The sequence below is a fragment of the Mytilus edulis genome, chromosome 1, assembly GCF_963676685.1.
Source record: "Mytilus edulis chromosome 1, xbMytEdul2.2, whole genome shotgun sequence".
Lineage (NCBI taxonomy): Eukaryota > Metazoa > Mollusca > Bivalvia > Mytilida > Mytilidae > Mytilus > Mytilus edulis.
Genome location: NC_092344.1, coordinates 119,791,102 through 119,815,993, shown reverse-complemented (window position 1 = coordinate 119,815,993; position 24,892 = coordinate 119,791,102). Strand labels below are relative to the sequence as shown.

The 24,892-nt window shown below is 33.4% G+C and overlaps 3 protein-coding genes across 3 annotated transcripts in view; all 3 read left to right on the top strand.

Annotated features, from left to right (window-relative positions):
• Positions 1-1,782: 1,782 nt before the first annotated feature.
• LOC139503524 (uncharacterized) lies at positions 1,783-6,176 on the top strand. The gene is made up of 2 exons (XM_071293321.1): positions 1,783-3,323; positions 4,982-6,176. Exon 1 carries the CDS (start codon positions 2,062-2,064, stop codon positions 3,307-3,309), a length of 1,248 nt encoding a protein of 415 aa, XP_071149422.1. The 5' UTR covers positions 1,783-2,061; the 3' UTR covers positions 3,310-3,323; positions 4,982-6,176.
• LOC139503310 (uncharacterized) lies at positions 3,678-6,169 on the top strand. Its single transcript, XM_071293109.1, has 2 exons — positions 3,678-4,479; positions 4,956-6,169. Exons 1-2 carry the CDS (start codon positions 3,678-3,680, stop codon positions 6,167-6,169), a joined length of 2,016 nt encoding a protein of 671 aa, XP_071149210.1.
• Positions 6,177-14,938: 8,762 nt separating the features above from the next.
• The window catches only part of LOC139503496 (QRFP-like peptide receptor), a 40,567-nt gene continuing 30,613 nt past the window's right edge, over positions 14,939-24,892 (top strand). Inside the window, exon 1 of the mRNA XM_071293288.1 lies at positions 14,939-15,261. Within this exon, the coding sequence (XP_071149389.1) occupies positions 14,977-15,261 (285 nt within the window). The 5' untranslated portion in view covers positions 14,939-14,976. The remainder of the gene's footprint in view (positions 15,262-24,892) is intronic.

Below are 24,892 nucleotides of genomic sequence, written 5' to 3'. Positions count from 1 at the left end.
CATATGATAAAGGTTTTTGATATACAGTGTGACACTAGTTATCTCGAACTTAACCAAACCAATACATATTTCGATACCGGTATTTCGACTCAAACAAATACCGGAAGTTTGACAGCCCTTGCTTAGCTTTGTAGGTTACAATACACCATTAGATTTTATAGGCGCAGCCAATTTATGAGCATAACATGGTATTCAGAATTAAGAGTATGGCTAATCCTGATTGGTCGATATGTGCGCCCGTTATTTTTTATTATTAGAGACTTCGTGCACTCTGCTTAATACAAAAGGCAAAATAAAAATTATTCCGTAGCCCTAAAGGCACTGAGATGACTTTTCAACGCTAGGACAAGACACATTTTTAAGGGCAAAATTGATAGGAATGGGAGATAATTACAAAATACGCTAAGAAAAGCAACGCGAACCTATAATATTGGACCAAAAAAATACTGTCCTAATAACTTTGCTTCTAGCAAGGTTTCGTTAAGAAAATCAACTTCCTAAAGTCTGTATCTCGAAAAAGGCTACCAATGTCGCCTACGGGGAAATTAATTGCGGAGAGCGAGACATATGTATTGCTTTCCGGCTTCAGCAGATGAGGATGTCTCAACAATTATTTTAAAGTTTTCTGCTTAAGTCAGTTTGATTGGAACTTCTTGTGATATATCAATGATATTTTGAATATTGTGGCATTGATATCAGTACATATCAGAGTGTCTGCTATTTCAAGAACAAGCCCCCTGGGTCAAGGTCAAGAGATTTTCAATAAAAAGCATTCTTATATGGTAAGTTTCTTGCTTGAGTTAGTTTGATAGGAACGTATTGTGATAAATCTATGATGTTTTCTTCAAAGTTGCATTACTTTCAGTTTATATCAGTTTGACCAATATCGAATGATAAAACAAATCAAACGAATTGACAACAACTGTCATATTCCTGACTTGGTACATGCATTCAATAGCAATTTTCAATGCTAAGTTTTCTGCTTAAGTCAAATGGATAGACACGACTTGTGATAGACCAATGATATTTTCTATAAAGTTACATTACTTTCAGTACAACTCAGTTTGAAGACTTATTTAAGGCATTGACAACTGGGACATGATAGTGCTGACTGAATTGTTGCAATGTTGCTGCTATCAGGTTCTCCTTTTTCTGCATTTCTGTAGACATGCGAGACATATCTCTTTATCAACAGTTTATTGTCATAACAGTTATAGAAACATATAATCATGATAACAGTGCACATGACATGTAGTTCTGTTGGTGACCGTGGCTTGATACGCTCCAGATCCAAAGTCTGGAAAGTAAAATACAGCAAATATGAACATAATCAGTAGTTATGTAAACATTACTGATTTCAATGTGTTTTGAATAATTCTGAGGATCAGCAATCAAAACACGCTTAGGTCAATTTTGAGTGTGTCAGTAGTGCAATGTGCCATGGAATCTCTAAAGTAGGTTACACAAACATCATTCTTTCGAAGTTTGAAACGATTTTACTGCAGTTTTGAAGTTCCAGAATCACTAAAAACCAAAAACGTCATTATTTGCAACAAATACTGCTATAAAAGTTCCGTAGGAATATAATTCAACTTTTTAAAAAGAGTAACTTAACTGTAAATAAACACATCAATAACAATCACAATGAACAAATATTTAAATAGCATTTATGAGTTGTATATATCGCAATTCGCAGGTGTGATGATTTAAATAATTATACTGAAAAAATCTTTAATGTGTGTGTGAAAAGCTTTACGTGATGGAAAATAGAAGCCAAAATCCTGATTTTATTTCGTTGTAACACTTCCGGGACCAAATGAGATTGTGCTGCGCATGTGTGAACTTCAGTGTGCTGATAGCTCTTGGGCAGTTCGGACGTAGTTTGAATTGTCCTAACTTCAGATTAAATATTAAACCAACGTAGTTGGTATTCATTTTATAATTAATAAAATTTGATATAAGATAAATAAAAGTTAGTAATCACCGGATGTAATTCGGTAAAAATTTACGACTTTCACCTGGTTTCGGCACTTTGCCGTAAACCGGTTATAAAGAAAACACATGGCGGAGAAAATGATCGAAAAGGGGTCCGCCTCAAAAAGAAAGTCTTCACTTGAAGACATCAGTAATACGGACGAAGATGAGCTTCTGTCCGAGAAGATAAATTCCGTTTCCAGCGCGGCTGGTAAAAGGAAACATGAGTCGACAAAGTCGAAAGCTTCCGCGAGTGGCGGAGCAAACACTTCAAGTGTAAAGGGTAAGAAACCAGCGAAGGTTAATAGTAATGAAACTCAAAACCCTGGCCCTTCTACCTCTGCAAAAGTAGACAATCATGATGCAATCATGTCAATGTTAGTCTCAATCCAAGAAGGTCAGAAAAGACAATCTGACGATATAAGGTCTTTAAAAGACCGGGTACAAGACATTGAAGAATATGACGAGGGTAATAATTATGATGATAATTATGATGAAGGTGAAGAAAACCCCCATGATGATGGGGAAAATGTAGACAATGAAAGTGAACCACCTGCTAAGAAGCAGAACAAAGATGATAATAGGTTTTCATCTATGTCTAAGAGATGTAAGGTTCAAGAACTTTGTGATGTCAAAATTGATGAGGTCTTGGCAAATAATGTCAATGAGTTGTTCAGGAATGGTATGAATGAGGAACAATACTCTGAGTTAACTAAAGATGAAAATAATGCAAGACCTGAAAATTGTGAAGGTTTATCTATTGTAAGAATAAACCAACTCATGTGGAATGTAATTTCTCCAGGAGCACAATCTGCTGATAAAAAATTACAATTTCTTGAAAGAACTATTGTAAAAGCAGCAACAATTCTAACAAAAACTGTCAACAAAATGGCTATTGACGAAAACAACAATGCCAATGGTAACTCTGGTAGTGGAGAATACATTGACAAATGTAATGATGTATTGGCTTTGTTGGGCCATGCAAACCGCCAATTGAATATGACTAGAAGGGATTTTTTAAAGCCCGAAATGATGGCAGAATATGTGCCTCTCTGCTCACACTCTGTTCCTTACACAAACAACCTTTTTGGAGATGATGTTTCTAAAGTTGCAAAGGACATTGAAGATTGTTCCAAAGTTGGAAACAAGTTGAAGTTTGGTAGTGGCAGAGGTAGAGGCGGAGGCTTCTTCAGAGGTGGTAGAGGAGGCCACAGAGGTACTTTTAGCAGAGGTGGCTACCGTGGAGGAAGAGGTGGCTTCCGAGGAGGAAGAGGTCGAGGTTCCGGCCCTATTCCAAAAAACTCCCAGAGAGGAGGAAATCCACAGAAGTATTAGATACATCAAATGAAGTAAGTCATTGTTTTAAAGCTGGTGTATTGAAAAAGTTTTCCGATGAATGGGAAAAAATTACCTCTGACAAATTTATTTTAGATATAGTAAGCCATTGTCATATAGAGTTCATAGATAATGTTGAACCTAAGCAAGACATTTTTAATGTAAAATCTGTCTTTAACTCAAAAGAAAGTGATATTGTTTCAAATGAAATTCAAAAGTTACTGGCAATTGATGTTATCAAAGAAGTTCAGTCAATGAAAGACCAGTTTTTATCGCCTATATTTTTAAGGCCAAAAAAGAATGGGGAATATAGAATGATTTTGAATCTTAAGAAGTTGAATGAATACATTGAGTATCATCATTTTAAAATGGACACTTTTGAAATTGCCATTAAACTTGTAACTAGCAAATCATTTATGGCTTCTATTGATTTGAGACATGCTTATTATAGTGTTCCAATTGCAGAGGAACATCAAAAGTTTTTACGGTTTTATTGGAACGGAAAACTTTTTCAATACACATGCTTACCTAATGGGATTTCCTCCGCACCTAGAATATTTACTAAATTATTTAAACCTGTTTACTCTAGTCTTAGAGTTTTAGGTCATGTGAATGTTGGTTACATAGACGATAGTCTTTTATTAGGAGAGACTATAGAAGAATGTAATAAAAATGTAAATGACACAATTGAATTAATGTCAAAATTAGGATTTGTCATACATGAAGACAAATCTGTTTTTCAACCATCAAAACAAATTATATTCTTGGGTAATATTATTGATTCAGAAAATATGATTATAACCCTTACGGCAGACAAAAAACAAAACCTAGTAAAAGAATGTAAATGGTTACTGCAGAGAAACTTAGCTAAGATTAGAGATGTAGCAAAAGTCATTGGACTTATAGTCTCCTCTTTTTCTGCCGTTGAATTCGGTAAATTGTTTTATCGTAACCTTGAAAAGGAAAAAATTATAGCTTTAAAAAACTCAAAAGGAGATTTTGAACAAAGCATGCTTATTTCTAATCAGATGAAAGGAGATTTAGAATGGTGGGTTGCTAATGTGTCTACTGAATTAAGACATATAAGCCATGGTAGTCCACAAATTGTGATTCAAACAGATGCCTCATTATTAGGATGGGGTGGCATATTAAGTGATAATGAAATTGGAGGTAGATGGACAGATGAAGAATAAAAAAATCACATAAATTATTTAGAAATATTAGCTATATATTATACATTAAAATCCTTTCTGCATCTGATCATAAATAAGCATGTGAAGGTTCTTACAGACAATACTACGGCAGTGGCCTACATATCAAATATGGGCGGCACAAAGTCCATAGATTGCAATACAATTTCAAGACAGATTTGGTTGTTTTGTAAAGATAATGACATCTGGTTGACATGCACTCATATAGCAGGCAAAGAAAATCTAGCAGACAAAAAATCTAGAGAATTTGATGACAAATTAGAATGGAAATTGAAAAGGTCTGTTTTTGACCAATTATGTACTTTGTGGCAAAGGCCAGACATTGATTTGTTTGCATCTAGATTAAACTTCCAATTAGAAAATTACTGCTCTTGGAAGCCAGATCCATTATCTGCATTTATTGATGCATTTAGTATAAATTGGTCATATTTTCAGTTTGTCTATTTGTTTCCTCCTTTCAGTTTATTGAGCCGGTGCATTTTCAAAATCAGAGAGGACGGTGCAAGAGGAGTAGTAATAGCTCCATTTTGGCAGACACAAACTTGGTTTCCGAGACTAATGCAGTTGTTAACAGACAATCCAATCGTTCTTCCAAAGAACAAGAAGATTTTGAATCTTCCTCACGATCCACAATCTGTTCATCCTTTACACAAGAAAATGAAACTAATTGCATGTCTAGTGTCAGGAGTAGCTTCAGAGAACGAGGATTTTCTAAAGAAACAACCCACATACTCATGTCGTCTTGGAAATCAAGTAAAAAGAAACAGTACCAAGTGTATATCAGGAAATGGTTCAAATATTGTAACAAAAAACAAATTAATTGCTTTCAAATTTCTGTAGGAACAGTGCTTGAATTTTTTACAACTTTATTTAAGGAAGGTAATTTAGGCTATAGTAGTTTAAATCTAGCTCGAGGAGCTCTTTCGTCTTTAGGACTTACTATTGACAGTATTCCAGTTGGACGTCATGCAATGGTGATAAGATACATGAAAGGAATTTTTAATCTTCGTCCACCCAGACCTAGATATGAATCTACATGGGACGTTAGTAAAGTACTACAATTTTTGCGTAGCCTATCACCAGTGAAATATTTAAAATTGAAAGATTTAACATTAAAACTTACGATGTTAATAGCTTTGACAAATGCAGCTCGAGCTCAATCAATTCATTTCATGAATGTTAATCATGTACATAAAGTGAAGGGAGAATTTATTTTTGTTTTGAATGAACTTGTTAAACAAAGCCGACCTGGTTATAAGGAGCCAACTGTAAATATAAAGGCTTACCCTCCAGATAGGAGACTTTGTGTATATACTGTGTATAAAGAATATGTATTTCGTACCAAATTGTTTAGAGGGAAACATGAACCGTTACTTTTAAGTTATGTGAAACCACATCAGCCGGTTTCAAGAGATACAATTTCTAGATGGATAAAAGTAGTAATGGCAAAAGCTAATATTGACACAACAATTTTCAAAGCTCACAGTGTTAGATCTGCATCAGTTTCTAAAGCAAAGATGAATGCAGTGCCTATTTCTCGTATCTTACAAAAAGCAGGATGGTCAGATGCAAAAACATTTGCAAAATTTTATAATAAAAAGATTGAAAAAGATGAAAATTCTTTCAGCTTTAATGTGTTGAAGAATTAATCATAAGGTAAGACATTATATATTTCTTATCTTGGTATTCAGTTTTATCATTATGGCTTTAAAGTCTCATTTGGTCCCGGAAGTGTTACAACGAAATAAAATTTAACAATTAAACGAGTCTTGCCTTGGTAAAAGGCGAAGTTTAATTGTAATTTTATGAGTTGTGTAAACACTGAAGGGATTAAATGCCACACCCTCCCTCCCTAGTTAAGGGAGACCTATATGTAGTTATTGTGGGTCATATGTATATATGTATTTCGTTGTTTGTCATATTGATAAAACTTTACTTTGAAGACTGAAGTTCACACATGCGCAGCACAATCTCATTTAATCCCTTCAGTGTTTACACAACTCATAAAATTACAATTAAACTTCGCCTTTTACCAAGGCAAGACTCGTTTAATTGTTAAATTATTCTTCAGACGAAAAAGTATGGAAACGCTCTTTAATTAGGAAATCTTAATACTATCGTCCTGATTTAAAAAAAAAAAGATATTCAGAGAGTTCCTGAGAGGGTACAATAATATCAATGTATTTGCCGTATGAATTTTGTTTTGTATCATGGGGAATAACAAGTAAATACTAAATTAAGATAGCATAAAAAGACATTATCCATTTTAAAGGGACCTTAGACACCAAAAAAATTAACATGATTCAATTTTGTTTCAAACATTCGTAAAAGTACAATTGTAAAATAATAGTAAGCAGTCAGTTAGATTTAATCTGGTAACGATAAGCTCAAAAACATCGCTGATGTATTATTGGCTTGAAAGTCAATACATCAACCTTATTTGAATCCTAGTTCATACGACCTTCAGTTTGACTTGTCTTTATTTTGGTTACGCCTGTGCAAAAGATATAATGGTTTTGAAATACATTGAAAAGTCGAACAAGGGAACCAGAGTATCTGATTCTGCCCACACAAACAGAAAGTGAAATCACAAAAATACTGAACTCCAAGTCCTGTGACCGAATGGCAAGGTTCACGTCAACTCGAGTGTAGAGTCGCGTGCTTGAATCAAAATATAAACGTCATACAGGAATAATATGCAGGTAAACGATAAAAAATTTTCATAAAATCAAACAGACCTAAAGAATTATTTTTGCACGATTGCCTGTATATGTAACTGTATTTATATTTATGTTTACATCGGTATTCTTCGGAGGTCATCTCGATAGTGACCAAGATTTTGTATAGAGTTACATATAACCCAAATGCTCATATTGAGTCCTTGCATTGTTAATTATATCTTTTGGAACTTTTGTAATTTGGATGTAAGTTTTGAATATAATGAATCAAACAGTAGATTATGATTCAAATCAGTTCAGATGAATTTGACAGATAATGCTACTTTTTACACCTTGTCCTAGTGATGTCAATAAGTTAGACTAGACAGCTCAGCAAATGAAATTTATTCCATTGACAGCCAGAACGTTGTTAATGACAGCTGGTTTACTCATACAAATACTATGGGGACATTAAGTAAGAACAAGCCCAACACTGATTACTTGATAACAGGATTATGATATGACATCGATCACGAAAGGACATATAAACCAATTCAACAAATACTCAAAAGTCTCAAGATACCATTTTATTCCCCAATTACGCGAAATTTATTCTTTTAATTATCCATTTCTCCGTCCTTTACTTAAGTTTATCCACGCGAAAAAATGTAGTTATAAAGCAGTACTGACAGACATAATTTTTGTTTAACCAGAGGATATTTGACTTTTTTTTTAAAATTATTATTAATTAATTACTCCAACAAAATAGTAAATTTCTTCAGGCAAAGTTGACGTCAGATTTATCTTCGTGTTGAAACTACAAGGGTTTTATGGAATTTTATCTTTCCTACTCACATTCGAGCTATGTCAGTGGCTAGTATCCCGGCTAGATAATGGGGTCTTATAATGATGAGCAAACCGACATGGAAAGTTCAGGTTTAAAGTCAGCATTCAACAATATACCGAAATATAGTAGAAATATTTTCGATGCCTTTTGGGAAACTTTGAGATTGAGAGACAATACAATGGCTGATTCCCATATTTAAAAAAAAATATTATGGATATTCAATGTTATCTCATTTCTTGGTAACAAGACGGTAACAAAATATAATAACAAATTAAATACAAATATAATGACCACAACGAGTTTAATAATTATTATTTGCTAATGAAAGAGAAAAAAATATCCAACGTATAAGTATATAAAATCGCAGTCCTTATTTGGTACATTGCAGAAAACAAATTGCGATTTTAAAGGAATACTGCTAAATTCACAGAGATACACAATCTATAAATTAGTTGGGATCCAAAAATTGGGCTAGTTTTGTTTTCCTTTTGTTAGCCATATATGGTCTGCATGCCATCAAAATCGCCGATTGCGAGAAAAGGTAATCTTTTGGTTTGTTTAGACAAGTATTTAATTTGTATGATCATTACCTATCGTAAAACCTCCTCTTGGGCATATAAGATTATCTCCAAGAAGTGTGAGAGACTATCTTCCGGATGATCCGGATATCCCTGATTTGATGATCAAAGACTGCATTATCTGTAATCGTTTATTTTTTGTCTGGTTTATGGCTGTACTTGAGCATGGGCTGTTATAATTCAGACGTGTGCAGTCATGGTAAGTACCAGTGATATCTATAATTGAAGGTCTAACGGTTTGAAACTTACATTTTGGTTGTACAATGTATATGCGCACAAGAGATGAAAGATCGGCGATGGTGTTCATTTACGTCATTTTCTCGTATTGATGATCTTTTCAAAAATATTCAGTTTGAGTTTCGGTCAACTGGGACACTCTAAGGTACTAGTAACATATTCGATTATGAAGGGAAACAGCATACAGATTTATATGGATAATTTAGAAACGATTTTGTTTTCTCACTTTTTAAAAGTGCTGCATTCAGATTCTTGCGATGTATTCTCAAGAACTGTTTCTAATATTTTTGTAACAAGTGTATGACCAGTAGCGGTAATATGATCATTGCATCCCAGTACGAAGTATATAAATCTGTCAAATGTGTACACAACGGATATAGATTAATGTTCTACTGTTGCATCATCTGAATAAGCGGGATATATTAATCTACTCGCAACTACCTTGATCTTTTATCCTGTGTAGCAGAGGATGCATCACTTCCTGGACAGGGACAATGTTTTAGTAATAGCCAGAAACCAATACTAGTTTTGACCATAGTGTATACCGACATTAGATATTTTATATATCCTGAAATGTCAATAATGATACCGGCGTTTGACTCCCAAACCAGTTCGAAAGTTTATTTTGAATCAGTCTAGGTTTTAAAATACTGCTTTCTGACAGATGTTAGTTATCATTAAAACGGTAACATAAATCATAATGATTCCTACGAAAAAAAAACCAAAGAATTTCTGACGTCATCACTTCCTGTCTGCATCATATATTCCAGTGAGAAGTGATAATTTGATAGATCGGCACAGGAAAAAAAGTCTATATACGATTTTCCAGTGCATTTGGACAACACATTTTGGTCCATGATTTGTGTTTCAAAAACGTTTTCTTTTAATTTACATAAAAAGTGTCGGCAATACAAACATTTACTTTTTCCCCTCTGAGACGTTATAACTTGAAATTGATGCGACTGTCATAAAAGTGAGAGGTTTAGTTAGCTTTAACAGACTTAATCGACCATTTGTACACTAGAAAATGGCTGTATCAAGTCAGAAATATGACAGTTGTTATCCATTCGCTTGATGTGTTTGAGATTTTTATTTTGAAATTGGATTAGGGACTTTCCGTTTCAAATTTTCCTCGGATTTCAGTATTTTTTGTGATTTTACTTTTTAATTATTTAAATGTAAATAGCACTTTATAATTTATTTGCATCGGGCGAGTTTCTTTGTTTAAAATGTCCATCCTTAATAAAGATTCTGCGTGTTGTACAGTAACACAAAAACTACACATCATGACTAGTTTGTCTGATTAAGATTGAAACTAAGAAACTCGGTAACTATGTTCATTTTACAATTCAAAGGTAACAAATAATCCTTTAGAATTTCAAGGTTTTAACTAGGCTCATGAGCTCATGAGCTGTTTCAAGTGGGCGAAGTTATCACCTCTTGTATTGTCGCTTTAATTCAAAGGTCAGCAAATAAAGACAACACTAGTATACCGCTGTTCCAAAGTCATAAATCGATTCACATCAACTATGAGAGGAAACAACAGAAAGAACGAAATGCAACAAAAACAAACGAAGATGCAACATACATAAAAATGAACTATTAGATATCAACTGCCATATTCCTGACTTGGCATAGGACATTTCTTTTAGTTAAACCTGGTTTTGTGACTAGCCAAACCTCACGCTTTATCGCAATGTTCAATATACTGCTACAATGACAAAATCACATGACAGGAATACAGTACAAATAAATACAAGAGCACTCAGGACAGATAAATACATAAATAAATAATATAATCATGTTAATATTACTCCTCTAAAAGAGGTGCGAAAGATACCAGAGGGACTGCTTTAACTTTTCAAAGCTTTTATTCGATCTTGGAGCGTACGTGACACTCTCTCACATTGGCCTATCATTCAAACCCTTTAATAAAATTGATACACCCCGTACAAAAGCGGACAACAGTACCCCTTCGTAAGAGAAGACCGATCCTAGTTCTAGACATGTAAGTTCTCTTTAGGGGTTCAATTTGGCTCCTATTTTATGATCTCACTTTCTCTTTGGGTGCATAACGCACAAAAAGAAAAAAATAAGATTCAATTGAGATAAGCCCTTTGATAGTAGGGTATTTATTTCTAAATTTATAAGCTTAATGAAATTTCTGTTCTCCCGTAGGTCTCCTAAAATAATATGTACATACATTTCAAAAAATGCTTTATAAATTGTTTTGGTCTGACGAGCTTTTTTTAAAATTACCATCCTCAATTAATATTCTACGTATTTTGCAGTAAAGCAAAATTATACATCATAACTAGTTTGTCTGATTAGAATTGTTATATCTCAGTTACTATGAAAGTATTTTATTCTAACGATCGAAATATAACAGAAAATCTTTGAGAATATTAAAATAAAAAATTGGCCCACGAGGTCATGAGCTGTTTCAAGACTTGCATTCATGAGCTGTTTCAAGACTTGCATTCATGAGCTGTTTCAAGACTTGCATTGACGCTACTATTCTATGCTCAGCAACAAAAAGCCGAACATTTTAACTTATTATAACTTTAAGTGCCAGTCTTTGTTAGAATCAGGCAATTTAGGTAAAAATTAAAACATGATAAGAAAAAACCCACCGAGCTAATCATGCTATTTAATACTAACCATCATCCTGAGTTAAAAAGTATTAGTCTTTCGTTTGTGTGTGTCTGGTAATATCAAATAACTTGGTTGGAAAATTGGTTAGAATGATAGCAAATTACAGAGTTATCTCCCCTTATTCGTTAATTTCTAGTGCATTTCAACCAAATTGTATCTTCTATTACCAGAACAGAAAATGGAAATGAATGTTATTTTTGTGCATAACTACATATTATGAACTGAAATCAATGTCAAATAGGGTGGGTTTTCTTTGTCATGTTTTCACCACTGCCTGATTCTTAGGCAGACTGGCACTTAAAAATAATCATTTTTAGTCAATATGAGTAATTATAAGATATTGTAATGTTCCTATAGAAATACTGCCGTAGTCATGATTTTGGTAGCATAAGATGATTTGCAAATTGTTAATTATAACGTTGTTATAGATATTTTCATTCAGAAAACAAACTGTCTTCAATAAACAGATTTGTCACGTGTTGTAAGGAAAGGAATAGAATGAATGTCAGACTTCTAGTATATACAGGATAATATCACAACGATGCGACTTGTGATAGGGAGAAAAACAATAAAAACAAACGGCATTTGTAATAACAATAAAGAAACAAACAAACTCTCTCAGAGACGAAGTTATACATACAAAGTTCTAAAGCTTGAATACTATGTATAAACAAGGGATATACAAAACACTGACATTAAATCAGGAATGAACATTGTAAACATATAGCTACCACAAAACACTGACATTAAATCAGGAATGAACATTGTAAACATATAGCTACCACAAAACACTGACATTAAATCAGGAATGAACATTGTAAACATATAGCTACCACAAAACAGGACATTGAGAGAATTACCAAGGTAAACTCAAACTTAAAGAATAAAAAAATGAAAATACCACTTTTAAAATATTTCCGAAGCGTCTTTCTGAATTTTCTTTATATGGAACACACAAACCCTAAAATAGGAAAGCCATGGATGAATAAATTCTTGAATGCTTTGCTAGCTATATGACCAACAAGAACAACACACGAATCATTAAATCCATCAAAAGTAAAATCCATAATTATTTTTGAAACTGTACTTCTTTAAGTTTTTCTACCTAATCATATCAACGAATATTAAGCATCCTCGGATTTCAAAAGTTTGGCTTTGAGCGTTCCTGATGAAGGCAAATTCAGAAAAGCGTATCACGCATTAAATTATTAAACGTGTTGTTTTAAATTTTTCACATCACGGGGTCGACACCTTTGCTGGTGGACTATTAGTCCCCGAGGTTGTCATCAGCTCAGTAGTCAGTACTTCGGTACTGACATGATTAACAAACCTTTCTAAAATTGTCCGTTTATAAATTTTGAAATTATTAAAAAAACTAAGGTGTCAACTCCCTCAGGCAAAGTTGACTTTGGATGAATTTGTTTATTCATTTTTTGGTATTTTTGACATAAAGCTCTTCAACGGTTTCGGTACTTATAAATCCTCGGATTTCAAATGTTTGGCTTTGAGTGTTCCTGATGAAGGTAAATCCAGAAAAGCGATTCACGCATTAAATTATTAAACGTTTGGTTTTCTATTTTTTAAGGACTTGTATGTTATAAAACATATCAGTGCTGAAACCCTGCGCTTGTGATAACCGGATGTACTATTAGTCCACCATCAGATATATAGGAGATACACTAGAAATTTAAATTAAGCTTTATAAATCCAATGCCTCTAATTATCTTTTCTGTAATAACCATCATCAGGAACACTCAAACCACAATAATTGAAATCATTGTGCATATCGTAAATGTCACAACAATAGCGTTATCTTAAGAACTATCACAAAATTAGGAGCTAATAGAAAACTATCGCAAAACAAGGGTCAAGTAAATCTAGAACTATCATAAAACCAGTGGTATATGGACAACCATCATAAAAACAACGGTTTATACAGAGAACTTTCCCAGAACGCAAGATCTAAGAGAACACACTCAAATCAAGGGTTGAAAAGGAAATTGGACGCGAGTAACCAAAAATAAATAGCACCCTCTCTACGCATGCTACGTATCGGTTTTAACTTTATTGAAATTTTGAGAAAGTATAAAATGATATAATATCGAGGATGGTTAGTAATTTTTATAAAGCTATGAATATTTTTCACGAAGTTTAACTGATATTCAAGTGTTAATTTCCCCATTATTGCTATACGATAGCGTATTATTATCGATTTAGCAGGGGGTCTCATTGGGGGGTTCCGATCCCGGATCCTGCTTACTGTTTCGTCAGATATCCGTATCCCGCTTACACTATGTGCGTAAGCAATTCCATTTTTTTTTGTCATTTCCCGTTTTCACGACACAATAATTCAACTTTCACGTGTCACGCTTACAAAAAATCGGCAATCCCGCGTCACGCTTAGACCCCAATGAGACAGACTTAGCAGTTGTGTCACAAATATTTTTAATAATAAAAACTACTACAAAGATTCAAAACTTTATATTCAAAATTGTTTTAGCAATTGTTGAAAATCTTGAACAACACGTTTACTAGCAATACAAATTTAGTATTGTATCATCATGATATGATAACTGTACAATAATTTAGAAGTACTGTACTAGTATTACAATATCATAATTAAGTTAAGTACCAACACTGTACAGAGTCAACATATTGATAAAAGAGTATACTTGTTATTTAGTTAGTAAGATATTCGCACTTTGTCAAATACCTAATATGAATTCGTAGCAATCATATCAAACTGCATGTAACATTTTTCATTTATTATTGCGTAATCATAAAATTGTATGCCCCTTCGTTAGGGTGCAAATACATATATTGAATAGGCTATTTCCAAGTACATTCCTCTTTCAATTAATTTGGTTATAATTTCCGTTTTGATATACTGCATGTAACCACAATGGGATTTTGTTTTTATAGCATATTAGTAGTCCTCCGACTGTTCCATTATATTTTCAGATAATTTATTGTCCGTTTTTATGTACTATTTGCCGCTGATAAATTTCTGTCTAATTTAATTTGTAAATTTGACAAAAAGGAACAATATATTTAAGCAAATTCCCCCAGATGATTATAAACTATCCGGAAGTTTATTATGTTAAGTGAAAGATCGGTTAGAACATTATCATATATCAATAATTAGTGTATCAATATTACGAGTCAAAAGATTCCAAGCCAATAAATATAACTATGTTTCTGTTTGAAGGCAGATTCTCATATTGTAAATAACTAAAGGAAGAAATAGTACAGACAGTTAAAAGAATTGCCAACAAGAGAGCCAATGCCATAATCGATGGACTTATTCTTCCCGCCTCTTTGATTTGGTGACATATTAGTTTCATAAGACTGAGATGATAAGAAGGCGTGGCTTTAGAAACAAGACAGAACTCTTTGGAGCACATGGTTTTAGATAAATCACTTAAGAACCGAATAGAAGTTTATTCCTTGAAAAGATCTGAAGTCAGCTGAAGTTTGTAATAATGGATTACAAAGTATATAGTACACTAGTTGTAAATACAACAATAAATGAATCTGACTATTGGACGGATTATGACTATGATATACAAAGTTTTACCATGCCATTAAATGAGATCATACCTGTGAGTTTTATCTATGGGATAACAATGATCCTAGGTATTGTAGGTAACGTGTTAGTTATATACACAATAGCTACATACCAGAGGATGAAAACTATCACCAACACATTTCTCGTCAGTTTGGCTTCAGCAGATCTTCTTGTTATACTTGTTTGCGTTCCTTCTAAGGTAAGTATGTTATACTTTATCGCATCAGAGGGAGGTTTGGGGAAATGTTTGCTCTACATATATATTTTTGTGTATGGTCACTAAGAGGCCAGTTTTTTTTTTTATTGTAAGTGCACTAATGAAATATGAGCAGCAGTTCTCAACCAAGTCAAATGGAAGTTAAGGGCGCAAAAGCAGCTTCTTTTGAACAACTGTATACTAATGTTGACTTTGTTCACACGCTTCAAATCTAAGAAAATAACGTATGTTTTTAAGTCGTTTGCCTTACAAGATCACTTTAACTTTTCATCACATCTACGCGTTATCTATTGTAAATATGACTTCTTATAAGGTTGGTATCGTTGATGACTTTTTATTTCGGTTTCATAATAAACCTTGTTTTGACAGTTACTGTAGAATCGTATGACAGGTAACAATTGCATAGCAGCAGATCTGTCAACGAACAATTAGGTCTCACTGGATTTTTATTAAATGTTTTTCTATCTATACATGAGGATTGAAAGGTACCCTATCTTTTTTTTTTACTAAATCTCATTGAGTCTATATGCTAGTCTTAACCGATCCGGAACAGAATATATTAGTCTCAACGGCACTACAGGTGGTTTAGAAATGGTTTATTTGCACAAAGTACCAATATAGGTAAGAATCGTGTTGTAGTTTACAATGATTTAAAGCGGGTTCTTGTTATGGATTAGCACGTCTGAATTAAGTACCGATCTCTGGTATTTAGCACGGCTGATACTAAATGATATATAAAATGAGCACATAGTGAATTAAAGTAGCTTCGGTTTTTATAGTTTTGTATAACTAAAACTTGAAAGATAATATTTTAACATTGACAATGTTTCGCCGTATGTTGATCTTCTACTTCAAAAGACTTTTGAAATTCAATAACTTCCACGTTTTATATGACTACCTTCATCCAGATAATCAACTCACGAAGAGCTATTTAAGACACTGATTATTTTGAATTAAATAATTACTCTATCACTTCTTTACTTATAAGAATACTTCGTTAACTGTAAGTAAACCATTGCTTGAACGTATGCCTTTCTCGAGATGCTTTAGCACTGTTTTATGTTTCCCCATCTCCCTTCGGTTAATGTATCCTTCCGATAATTTTGGATCGAATTTTTCCTAGTACAAACAAAATATTTCTACATGAAAGGTAGTTAGCTTCGTGTCCTCATTGTAAAGGTGTGAATGTTCTGCATACCGAATACTCATATATTATCATTGCTAATTGCCATGTATGACATTTTCTATTGTATTTTTTACGAATTTGGCTGCAAGCTTCATGTTAGCATACCTTACCGTTTGCAGAAAGTTTAAATCCATTACTTTAATTTAAAATGAGAGAGTGTAAAAGTGTTAAGATCTGTTTCTTCTAACCTAATAGTATCTAAACTACTGGTTATCTTTTTTTCATACAGTCATGCGTCACTAGTACCTTTCTTAAACAGTTTGTCCGTTAAAGCACACAAATTCTTATGAATGTGAAATTATAATTTACAAATCTTTCTAACCCATAGATTGCAGTAAACGATATACGTGCTATTCTGTCTATCCATATCTATATCTAGGTTTATATCGGGTTATATAACCGTTGGGAGTCATCAAGGGTCATTTCGTAGATGATGTCTACATTAAAGTACGCACACAATGGGGATGAATTATAGTGAGTCCGTAAATTGATAATTTTGTCTTTTGGATCTTTTTAACATGGAGATATGTTTTAGTTCTTCATCAAACATGTCATTTGTTCCAGATCAGATAATGTGAACTCGAAAACTCATGATCCTGTAGGGTCTAATTGATCGAGGATCATGTATATGTTTAAGATGATGTCATCTTCCGTTCAAGCACTTTTCGGTTGTACAGTTAGTGAGAAGTGAAAATACAAAAAACACATTCTCTAAGTCAAAAATAAACATAACAATGCAATTGATACTATACATAACAAAACATACACTAAACTGAGCAAAACAAACATAAAAAACCGGGAGTGGTCTCAGATTCATCTTAGAGTGAGCAGATAAGCTTATCCTTCTCCATATGTTTTGCTTATTCAAGTACGAACCCGATGATAAGTGTAATTCGGTATCTTTGCGGAAAACAGACAATTGTGGTTTCTGCAATAATTATTGTAAAATATCCGTCATCTGTGAAACACATATTAAAAAATAGTCAACCAACTCATGACGGCGTCTGTAAAATTTAAGAATAAATGAACTCAACTTCATCACTTTGAACTCTGATTTAAAAGCTTTCTTGTGAGCAGCAACCCTCTAATAAGAGCCGTCGTGTAGTTGGTAGCGCATCGGACTACTAACACAAAGGTTCCTGGTTCGATCCCCGTTTTTGTAAGAAAATTTCAGGGACAGAATTTTTGGCTCTCCCTTGACACCATTTGCGAGTAGGGTCTTGAGAATGGATGATAGTCCGTCGGAAAGGAATGATGAATGGCTGACCCGTATTAAGAGAGAGCCATATCTCTTGCACGTAAAAGACAACCTTGTAGATTTCGAAAAAGAGCAGGCTAATGCCGCTACAAGGCAGCATTCGCACCCTCGAAGTGGAAAGGGATAAATGTAGGTTGCAATAACCCAATCCACTATAAACAAATCTGATTAAACTAAACTATATATTAAGGAAATCATGATAGGAAATACATGCATATGTATATCGTTTCAAATGGGATACATAAACACAATATACAGACAGACCCTGTTGGAAAGTTGCTACAAAGATATAAAAAAAATCACAATTGGGAATCTGCAATTATCTCATTTGTCGTAACGTTTAGTTTCAACCGGCCCTTATTGTCAAGTCATAGATGAAAGTCAGATTATGAGGCAGACTTAACTGTATATTTAGTAGCTTTATATCAAAATCGATGGAAGAGACAATGTGCAACATAATTACCAAATTTGAAGTTTTGTAGTTATCGTAATAGCAGCACGTAAAGTTAAAGATACAGTCTTCTAACTTCTTTTCTTTATTCCTTAAAAAACTCTATATAAAGTCAGTCTCATATAAATGAAGGAACAAGTCGACAGGAAGGGGAGTATAGTTGGTTCCCACGGGAATGCAGATTGTTTGGTGAAAACCACATCTTCCAAACATAACAAATATGTTATCAATCAATCAAGAAAAAAGCATCATTAAAACTTGTAATTTATAGAGACTGTTTCCGCAATTGCTGTGGATAAGTGGACATGTATGTTATGGTAAACAATTAACAGTATATATAATGCTTAACAAATCATAAAAAAAAGAATAGCATTTATTAGCATAACAAAGGAAAGAACCATTTAACTATATTTGTAAGTGTATCAAGCTTGAAGTTCTTGCTGCTAAAGATATAAGAACGTTCATTTGAACAGCAAAAACATGGAATATGTAGCTCTTTTTTTTTTAAATCATTGATGAATGCAACTATGATAAAACAAAGAAATTATGTTACACAATACTTTATTTATATGTAGATTTGTTATAGAAAACTTATTCTTAGTAAAATTATTTGTTGTCTCTAAGTAGGAAATGAGAGTCGGATAATAAGACAGTTGTGATTCAATACGACCGGGAGTTTAATCTTTAATTATAGTTTTTTCTTTCATTACCCATGCTTTTCCTGTCAGAACTAATCTTGTTGTAGAAATTAATTTTGATAACTTAGTTTTAACAGTATGTTATGACAGAAGTTAACATTAATTTGACGTTTAGGATTATTTATTCAGCAGCAAGCTTCACAACAATATAATCTAGAAAAATAACATCGAAATCTTAGGAGTCGTTGTGTCTAATCAATTGGCATCGGTAATTAGTGCGCAATGGAACGTCATATTACGTTAAAGGGGGATACAGGGTGTATTAAGCATTGACTATAATATATAAAAATAAGAACATTGTATTCTTATGCTAGAGAAAACTTTATTTATGATGAACATTTTAAAACATACATCGTTAAACTTATCGTCGGAGATTCCTTATTGGCTTTTAAATTTAAAACCAACACTATATTTTCATTTCTGTTGTGTTATTTTGGGTTATCTTTCTGCTTTGAATGTCAAAGTTTTAATGGCTGTTATATGATATGAATAGGTTGACCACATTATTTTACCCCACCTTATTGTTATATACAACAAATAGAGAAAAGACACTAATATAGGACAACCTGAAGGTACTTCCTGTTTAGATACACGGTTATTTTTTTTGATTATCATTAGGATCATTTAATGACAATAAGGTGAAATTCATCTATTTTTAAATGCATTCAATATTTCAAAAAGATCCGAACGCCGTCCAACATAGTATTCTTTGATAGAACTGAAATGGTAGGTGCCCCATAAGAAGATGTGCTAAAATTGACATTGTTAATAACTTTTAGGAAAAATGACAAAACTATACTATAAGTATTATAATGAAAAGCTTTTTTTTTTCAGTCAAGAAATCGTGTTTCTTTTATCAATATTTGTTTAAAACAATGTAATTTTCATCTAGTGAAATTTTTTTTTTTTTTTATGAAAATGTGCACATCGTCAAACCTTCATTGCACTGAAATTAGTAAAAAAAAAACAGCTATTAAAATACTGATGTAATTATCTTGAACTTTATAAAAGAGTTTAATTGAATTTCATTTTTCAAATTTATAATTAACATCTATCCATGCATCGACGTGAGATGACAGCTGAAAAGTCGTTGGCGTGTCTTGATATGTGGATATTTGAAGGAAAGAAAAAAAGACCTCAAAAGAGTAACTCAACACAGATATCAGGCTTATAATTTGAAACGCCACAACCGGATTTCGTTTACACCAGACTTAGTAGTGGCATTCATTTAAATACAAAAATGATGAACATAAAAACTCGAAAATCCAGAAAACAAATTGTCAAATACGGCTGATGAAGCCATGCCTGCGGAAAAAAAGTATAAGCATTTTGAGTAATACAACACTTTATAAACAGCAAATTTTATACCGATAAACCCACCAATTATGTATTTAATGTGAACATATTAGCGGTGCACACATTACAACTATGTTCATATAGATAGTTGGATGAAACTAAAATGTACCATCAAATTGACAGTATTGCGTCTGTTTGGCAGATATTTCCAAATTCTGTCACCTATAGTTGTGGTTTTCTGTGACACGACATATTCTTGTCAATCGGTCAAGTTCGACCAAGTCGGTTTGTGTCGTCCTCAAATCTTCTAAGAAGATGATTAATGAACTTATAATTGCATAATTCAATATATAGTGTAGCCTTGATTTTATTCCTTGATGGTCATAATACGAAGGCTTTGGAAAAATAAAGTGATATAGCAGAAATGTGCGTGTCTTGTGTTAAATGATACGTCTTTATTAATGCATGAATATCTCCCTTTTTTCATTTATTATATCAATATATGTATGTGTGTTTTATCTGGTTCGACAACTGAACAGTATACATCATATTCCAATTATATCTTCTCAAATAAAGGCAACAGTAGAATACCCTGTTTGAAACTCATTAATCGATTGAGAGAAAAACAAATCCGGGTTACATCGTTTTTGTGTGTAAAACTCATTACATTAACTGTTTAATAAACGAATTAGGTATAGACACTTTACTAGGAAACTCAACATATACCCTCACGACACTCACCAAAGAGGAAATCCATATTCCTTTGGAACTTCAACCAAAGATGAAGAACCGGATCTTCCATCACTGTAATGGATACCTTAACTTCATAAGTGTCCTTACAAACAACGGTATATTGCTGGGTCTTCCAAGTGCTCCATGAAACATCTTTCTAAATTTTTAACATCTATTTTATCAGCAATCAAAGACGGGCTTCAAAGTTATAGTGAAACTGCCTATTCTAGGGGTGGCGTGAATCAGATATTGGTACTTAAAAATTCCAAAGATCTTTTAGAGTACATACAATCTAACTCTCTTTTCTCTTGCAATAGTATTAAAACTTTTGACTTTTCTACACTTTACACAAGTATTTCACATTCCAAACTAAAAGACAAATTGAAAGAGTTGGTATTTCTTTGTTTCATAAAAAAGAATGGCCAATGTAGATACAAGTACCATGTCTTAGGGAGGGATAAATCCTACTTTGTAAAGGATCACAAACAAAATATTATCTGAAACTGACATTATCAAGATGCTTGATTTTTTGATTGACAACATATTTGTTACGTTCGGAGGACGTGTTTTTCAACAGACTGTCGGCATTCCAATGGGAACCAATTTTGCCCCTCTTCTTGCTGACTTGTTTCTTTATTATTATGAGGCTGATTTCATACAGAAACTTCTTAGGATGAACGATAAAAAGTTAGCAATATCCTTTAACTCTACTTTCCGCTATGTATGTGACGAACTTTTTCTAATTAAGGTAGATCATGAGTAAATAATTCTGAGACAGAATTTTCTTACACTTAGCCAAACTGAAGATTTTACTATGCTCTTTTCAAAAATATAATAAAAAGTATGGGTCACCGTACTATTTTTCAAGCTATATGTCGTTGAAAATTGCAAAAATTTGGTTAGATTGGTCATGAAAAAACACATTTGTGTGCATAAAAAAAAAATCTATGAGATAGAATTTTGAAATAAATTGTGAAAAGATAGTTTTTGTAATATATTTTAGGAAAATAAAAAGAAAAAATGGTGTCATCGAACTTGTTTTCTTGCTACAAGTAAAAAGAAAAAATTTCAGTCCAGTATAATTTTTTTACTAAAAGAGTTATCTTCCCTTAAATGGCCCATTTAAAAACCAAAAAAATTATATTTGTTTAAATATTTTGAAGTATACAAAAAATTACCAAGTTTTCCTTATATTATTAAACAGTCTAGCTTTAAATTGCAAATCTGTCTCCAAATTTGCAGATTTAGGCAAATAACTAGACCAATTTTTTACTGTGATTGTACAATCCAAGATGGCGGTATATCATGTATCTACCTTTATTCAAAATGTGGTGACTATTTTGAACGCATCTATCCCATCAAACTAGAGATAAAGGATACAACAGATACATTTAAGTCGGCCTCATATCTTGACTTACATCTAGAAATTGACAATGATGGTCGGTTAAAAACAAAACTTTTCGACAAAAGAGATGATTTCAGCTTTCCAATTGTGAACTTTCCATTTCTAGGTAGCAACATTTCAGCAGCAGCTGCATACGGGGTATATATCTCCCAATAGATACGATATTCCCGTACTTGCATTTCCTATCAGAATGTTCTTGATAGAGGATTGCTGCTCACAAGGAATCTATTAAACCAAGAGTTCAAAATGGTGAAGTTGAAATCATCCCTTCGTAAATTTTACGGACGCCATCACGAGTTTGTTGAACGTTATGAAATAACTGTTTCACAAATGATATCGGATATGTTCCTTACGTCGTAACTACAACCCCCTTCCCTTTCATGATTGTAAACTACCGAATTAGACTATTTACCGGATTTGTTATAACATAAGCCACACGACGGATATCACATGTGGAGCAGGATCTGCGAAGCTTCCGGAGCACCGTATATCACCCCTAGTTCTTGTTGGGTTCGTGTTGCTTATTCTTTATGCCCGCGTCACACTGTCCCGATTTTTACGCCGATGGCAACACGATAATGGAAATTTTCAAAATCGGGACTGATCGTATCCAGATCGGGCTATTCGTAGTGCCATCTTTAACCATCTTTAACCATCGGCCACTTTTTCTAGCCTTCGGGGACAACTTCGGGAAGGGTTCTAAATTTTTTAACATGTTAAAAAATCCCCGAAGGTGCGTCCGATGTTGAGGGTTCGTATTGAGTTCGTATCACCATCCTCACCATCGTAATGTCACCGGGAATGCATCTTTGCACATCGTATTGCATTCGTGTTTCCATCGTTTCCATCGGGCAGTTTTGACATTGCGATGTCTAAACGAATGAATCACGAAGATACCCGAAGGTCTTACGATGGCAACACGACTTCGTGAAGACCTCGTAATCTCGTCGTGTTGCCATCGAATAAAAGTACGAAGGCGACAAGATGGAACTACGACGGCAATAAATCCAGCTAAATGTAAGTTAATTTTCGCGCTAAAATACATTTAAAGTGCCATGCGCGATATGCACTGGTCAGTCTAATACGACAGTTATGAAAGACGTTCACAAAATATGGAGCTCATATCATATGATTCTATGAGAACAAGAAAGGCGACAGCGTTGTTTCTATTAATTCAAATGGAACAAGAAGAGCAGCTATTACAGGCTCAGGATTTACTTTTACAAGTAAAATATTATTTTTTTGTCAATTTTTCATATCAAGTGACATAATGAAAATCATAAACGCGCCTCGTACACCAACACTGCAGGTACACGTATATAGGGAAACCAACTTTTTCTGATTTTTAGCTCACCTGGCCTAAAAGGCCATGTGAGCTTTTCTCATCACTTGGCGTCCGTCGTCGTCGACGTCGTCGTCGTCGTCGTCGTCGTCGTCGTCTGTCGTCGTTAACAATTTTTCAAACATCTTCTCCTCTGAAACTACTGAATGGATTTGAATGAAACTTAACATGATTGTTCCTTAGTATATCCTGCACAAAATGTGCGCTTCAATTTTTGATCCGTCAAAAAACATGGCCGCCGTTACTTAAAATAGAACATAGGGGTCAAATGCAGTTTTTGGCTTATATCTCAAAAACGAAAGCATTTAGAGCAAATCTGACATGGGGTAAAAATGTTCATTAGGTCAAGATCTATCAGCCCTGAAATTTTCAGATGAATCAAACAAACCATTGTTGGGTTGCTGCCACTTAATTGGTAATTTTAAGGAAATTTTGCAGTTTTTGGTCATTATCTTGAATATTATTATAGATAAAGATAAACTGTAAACAGCAAAAAAGATCAGCAAAGTAAGATCTACAAATAAGTTAATATGACCAAAATTGTCAATTGACCCCTTAAGGGGTTATTGTCCTTTAATGACAATTTTTCACAATTTGTTCATCATATTTGCTAACTTTAAAAAATCTTCTCCTCTGAAACTACTGAATGGATTTGGTTAAAACTTAGCATGATTGTTCCTTAGATTATCCTGCACAAAGTGTGTGCTTTGATTTTTGATCCGTCAAAAAACATGGCCGCCGTTACTTAAAATAGAACATAGGGGTCAAGTGCAGTTTTTGGCTTATATCTCAAAAACGAAAGCATTTAGAGCAAATCTGACATGGAGTTAAAATGTTCATTAGGTCAAGATCTATCAGCCCTGAAATTTTCAGATGAATCAAACAAACCATTGTTGGGTTGCTGCCACTTAATTGGTAATTTTAAGGAAATTTTGCAGTTTTTGGTCATTATCTTGAATATTATTATAGATAAAGATAAACTGTAAACAGCAAAAAAGATCAGCAAAGTAAGATCTACAAATAAGTTAATTTGACCAAAATTGTCAATTGACCCCTTAAGGGGTTATTGTCCTTTAATGACAATTTTTCACAATTTGTTCATCATATTTGCCAACTTTAAAAAATCTTCTCCTCTGAAACTACTGAATGGATTTGGTTAAAACTTAGCATGGTTGTTCCTTAGATTATCCTGCACAAAGTGTGTGCTTTGATTTTTGATCCGTCAAAAAACATGGCCGCCGTTAC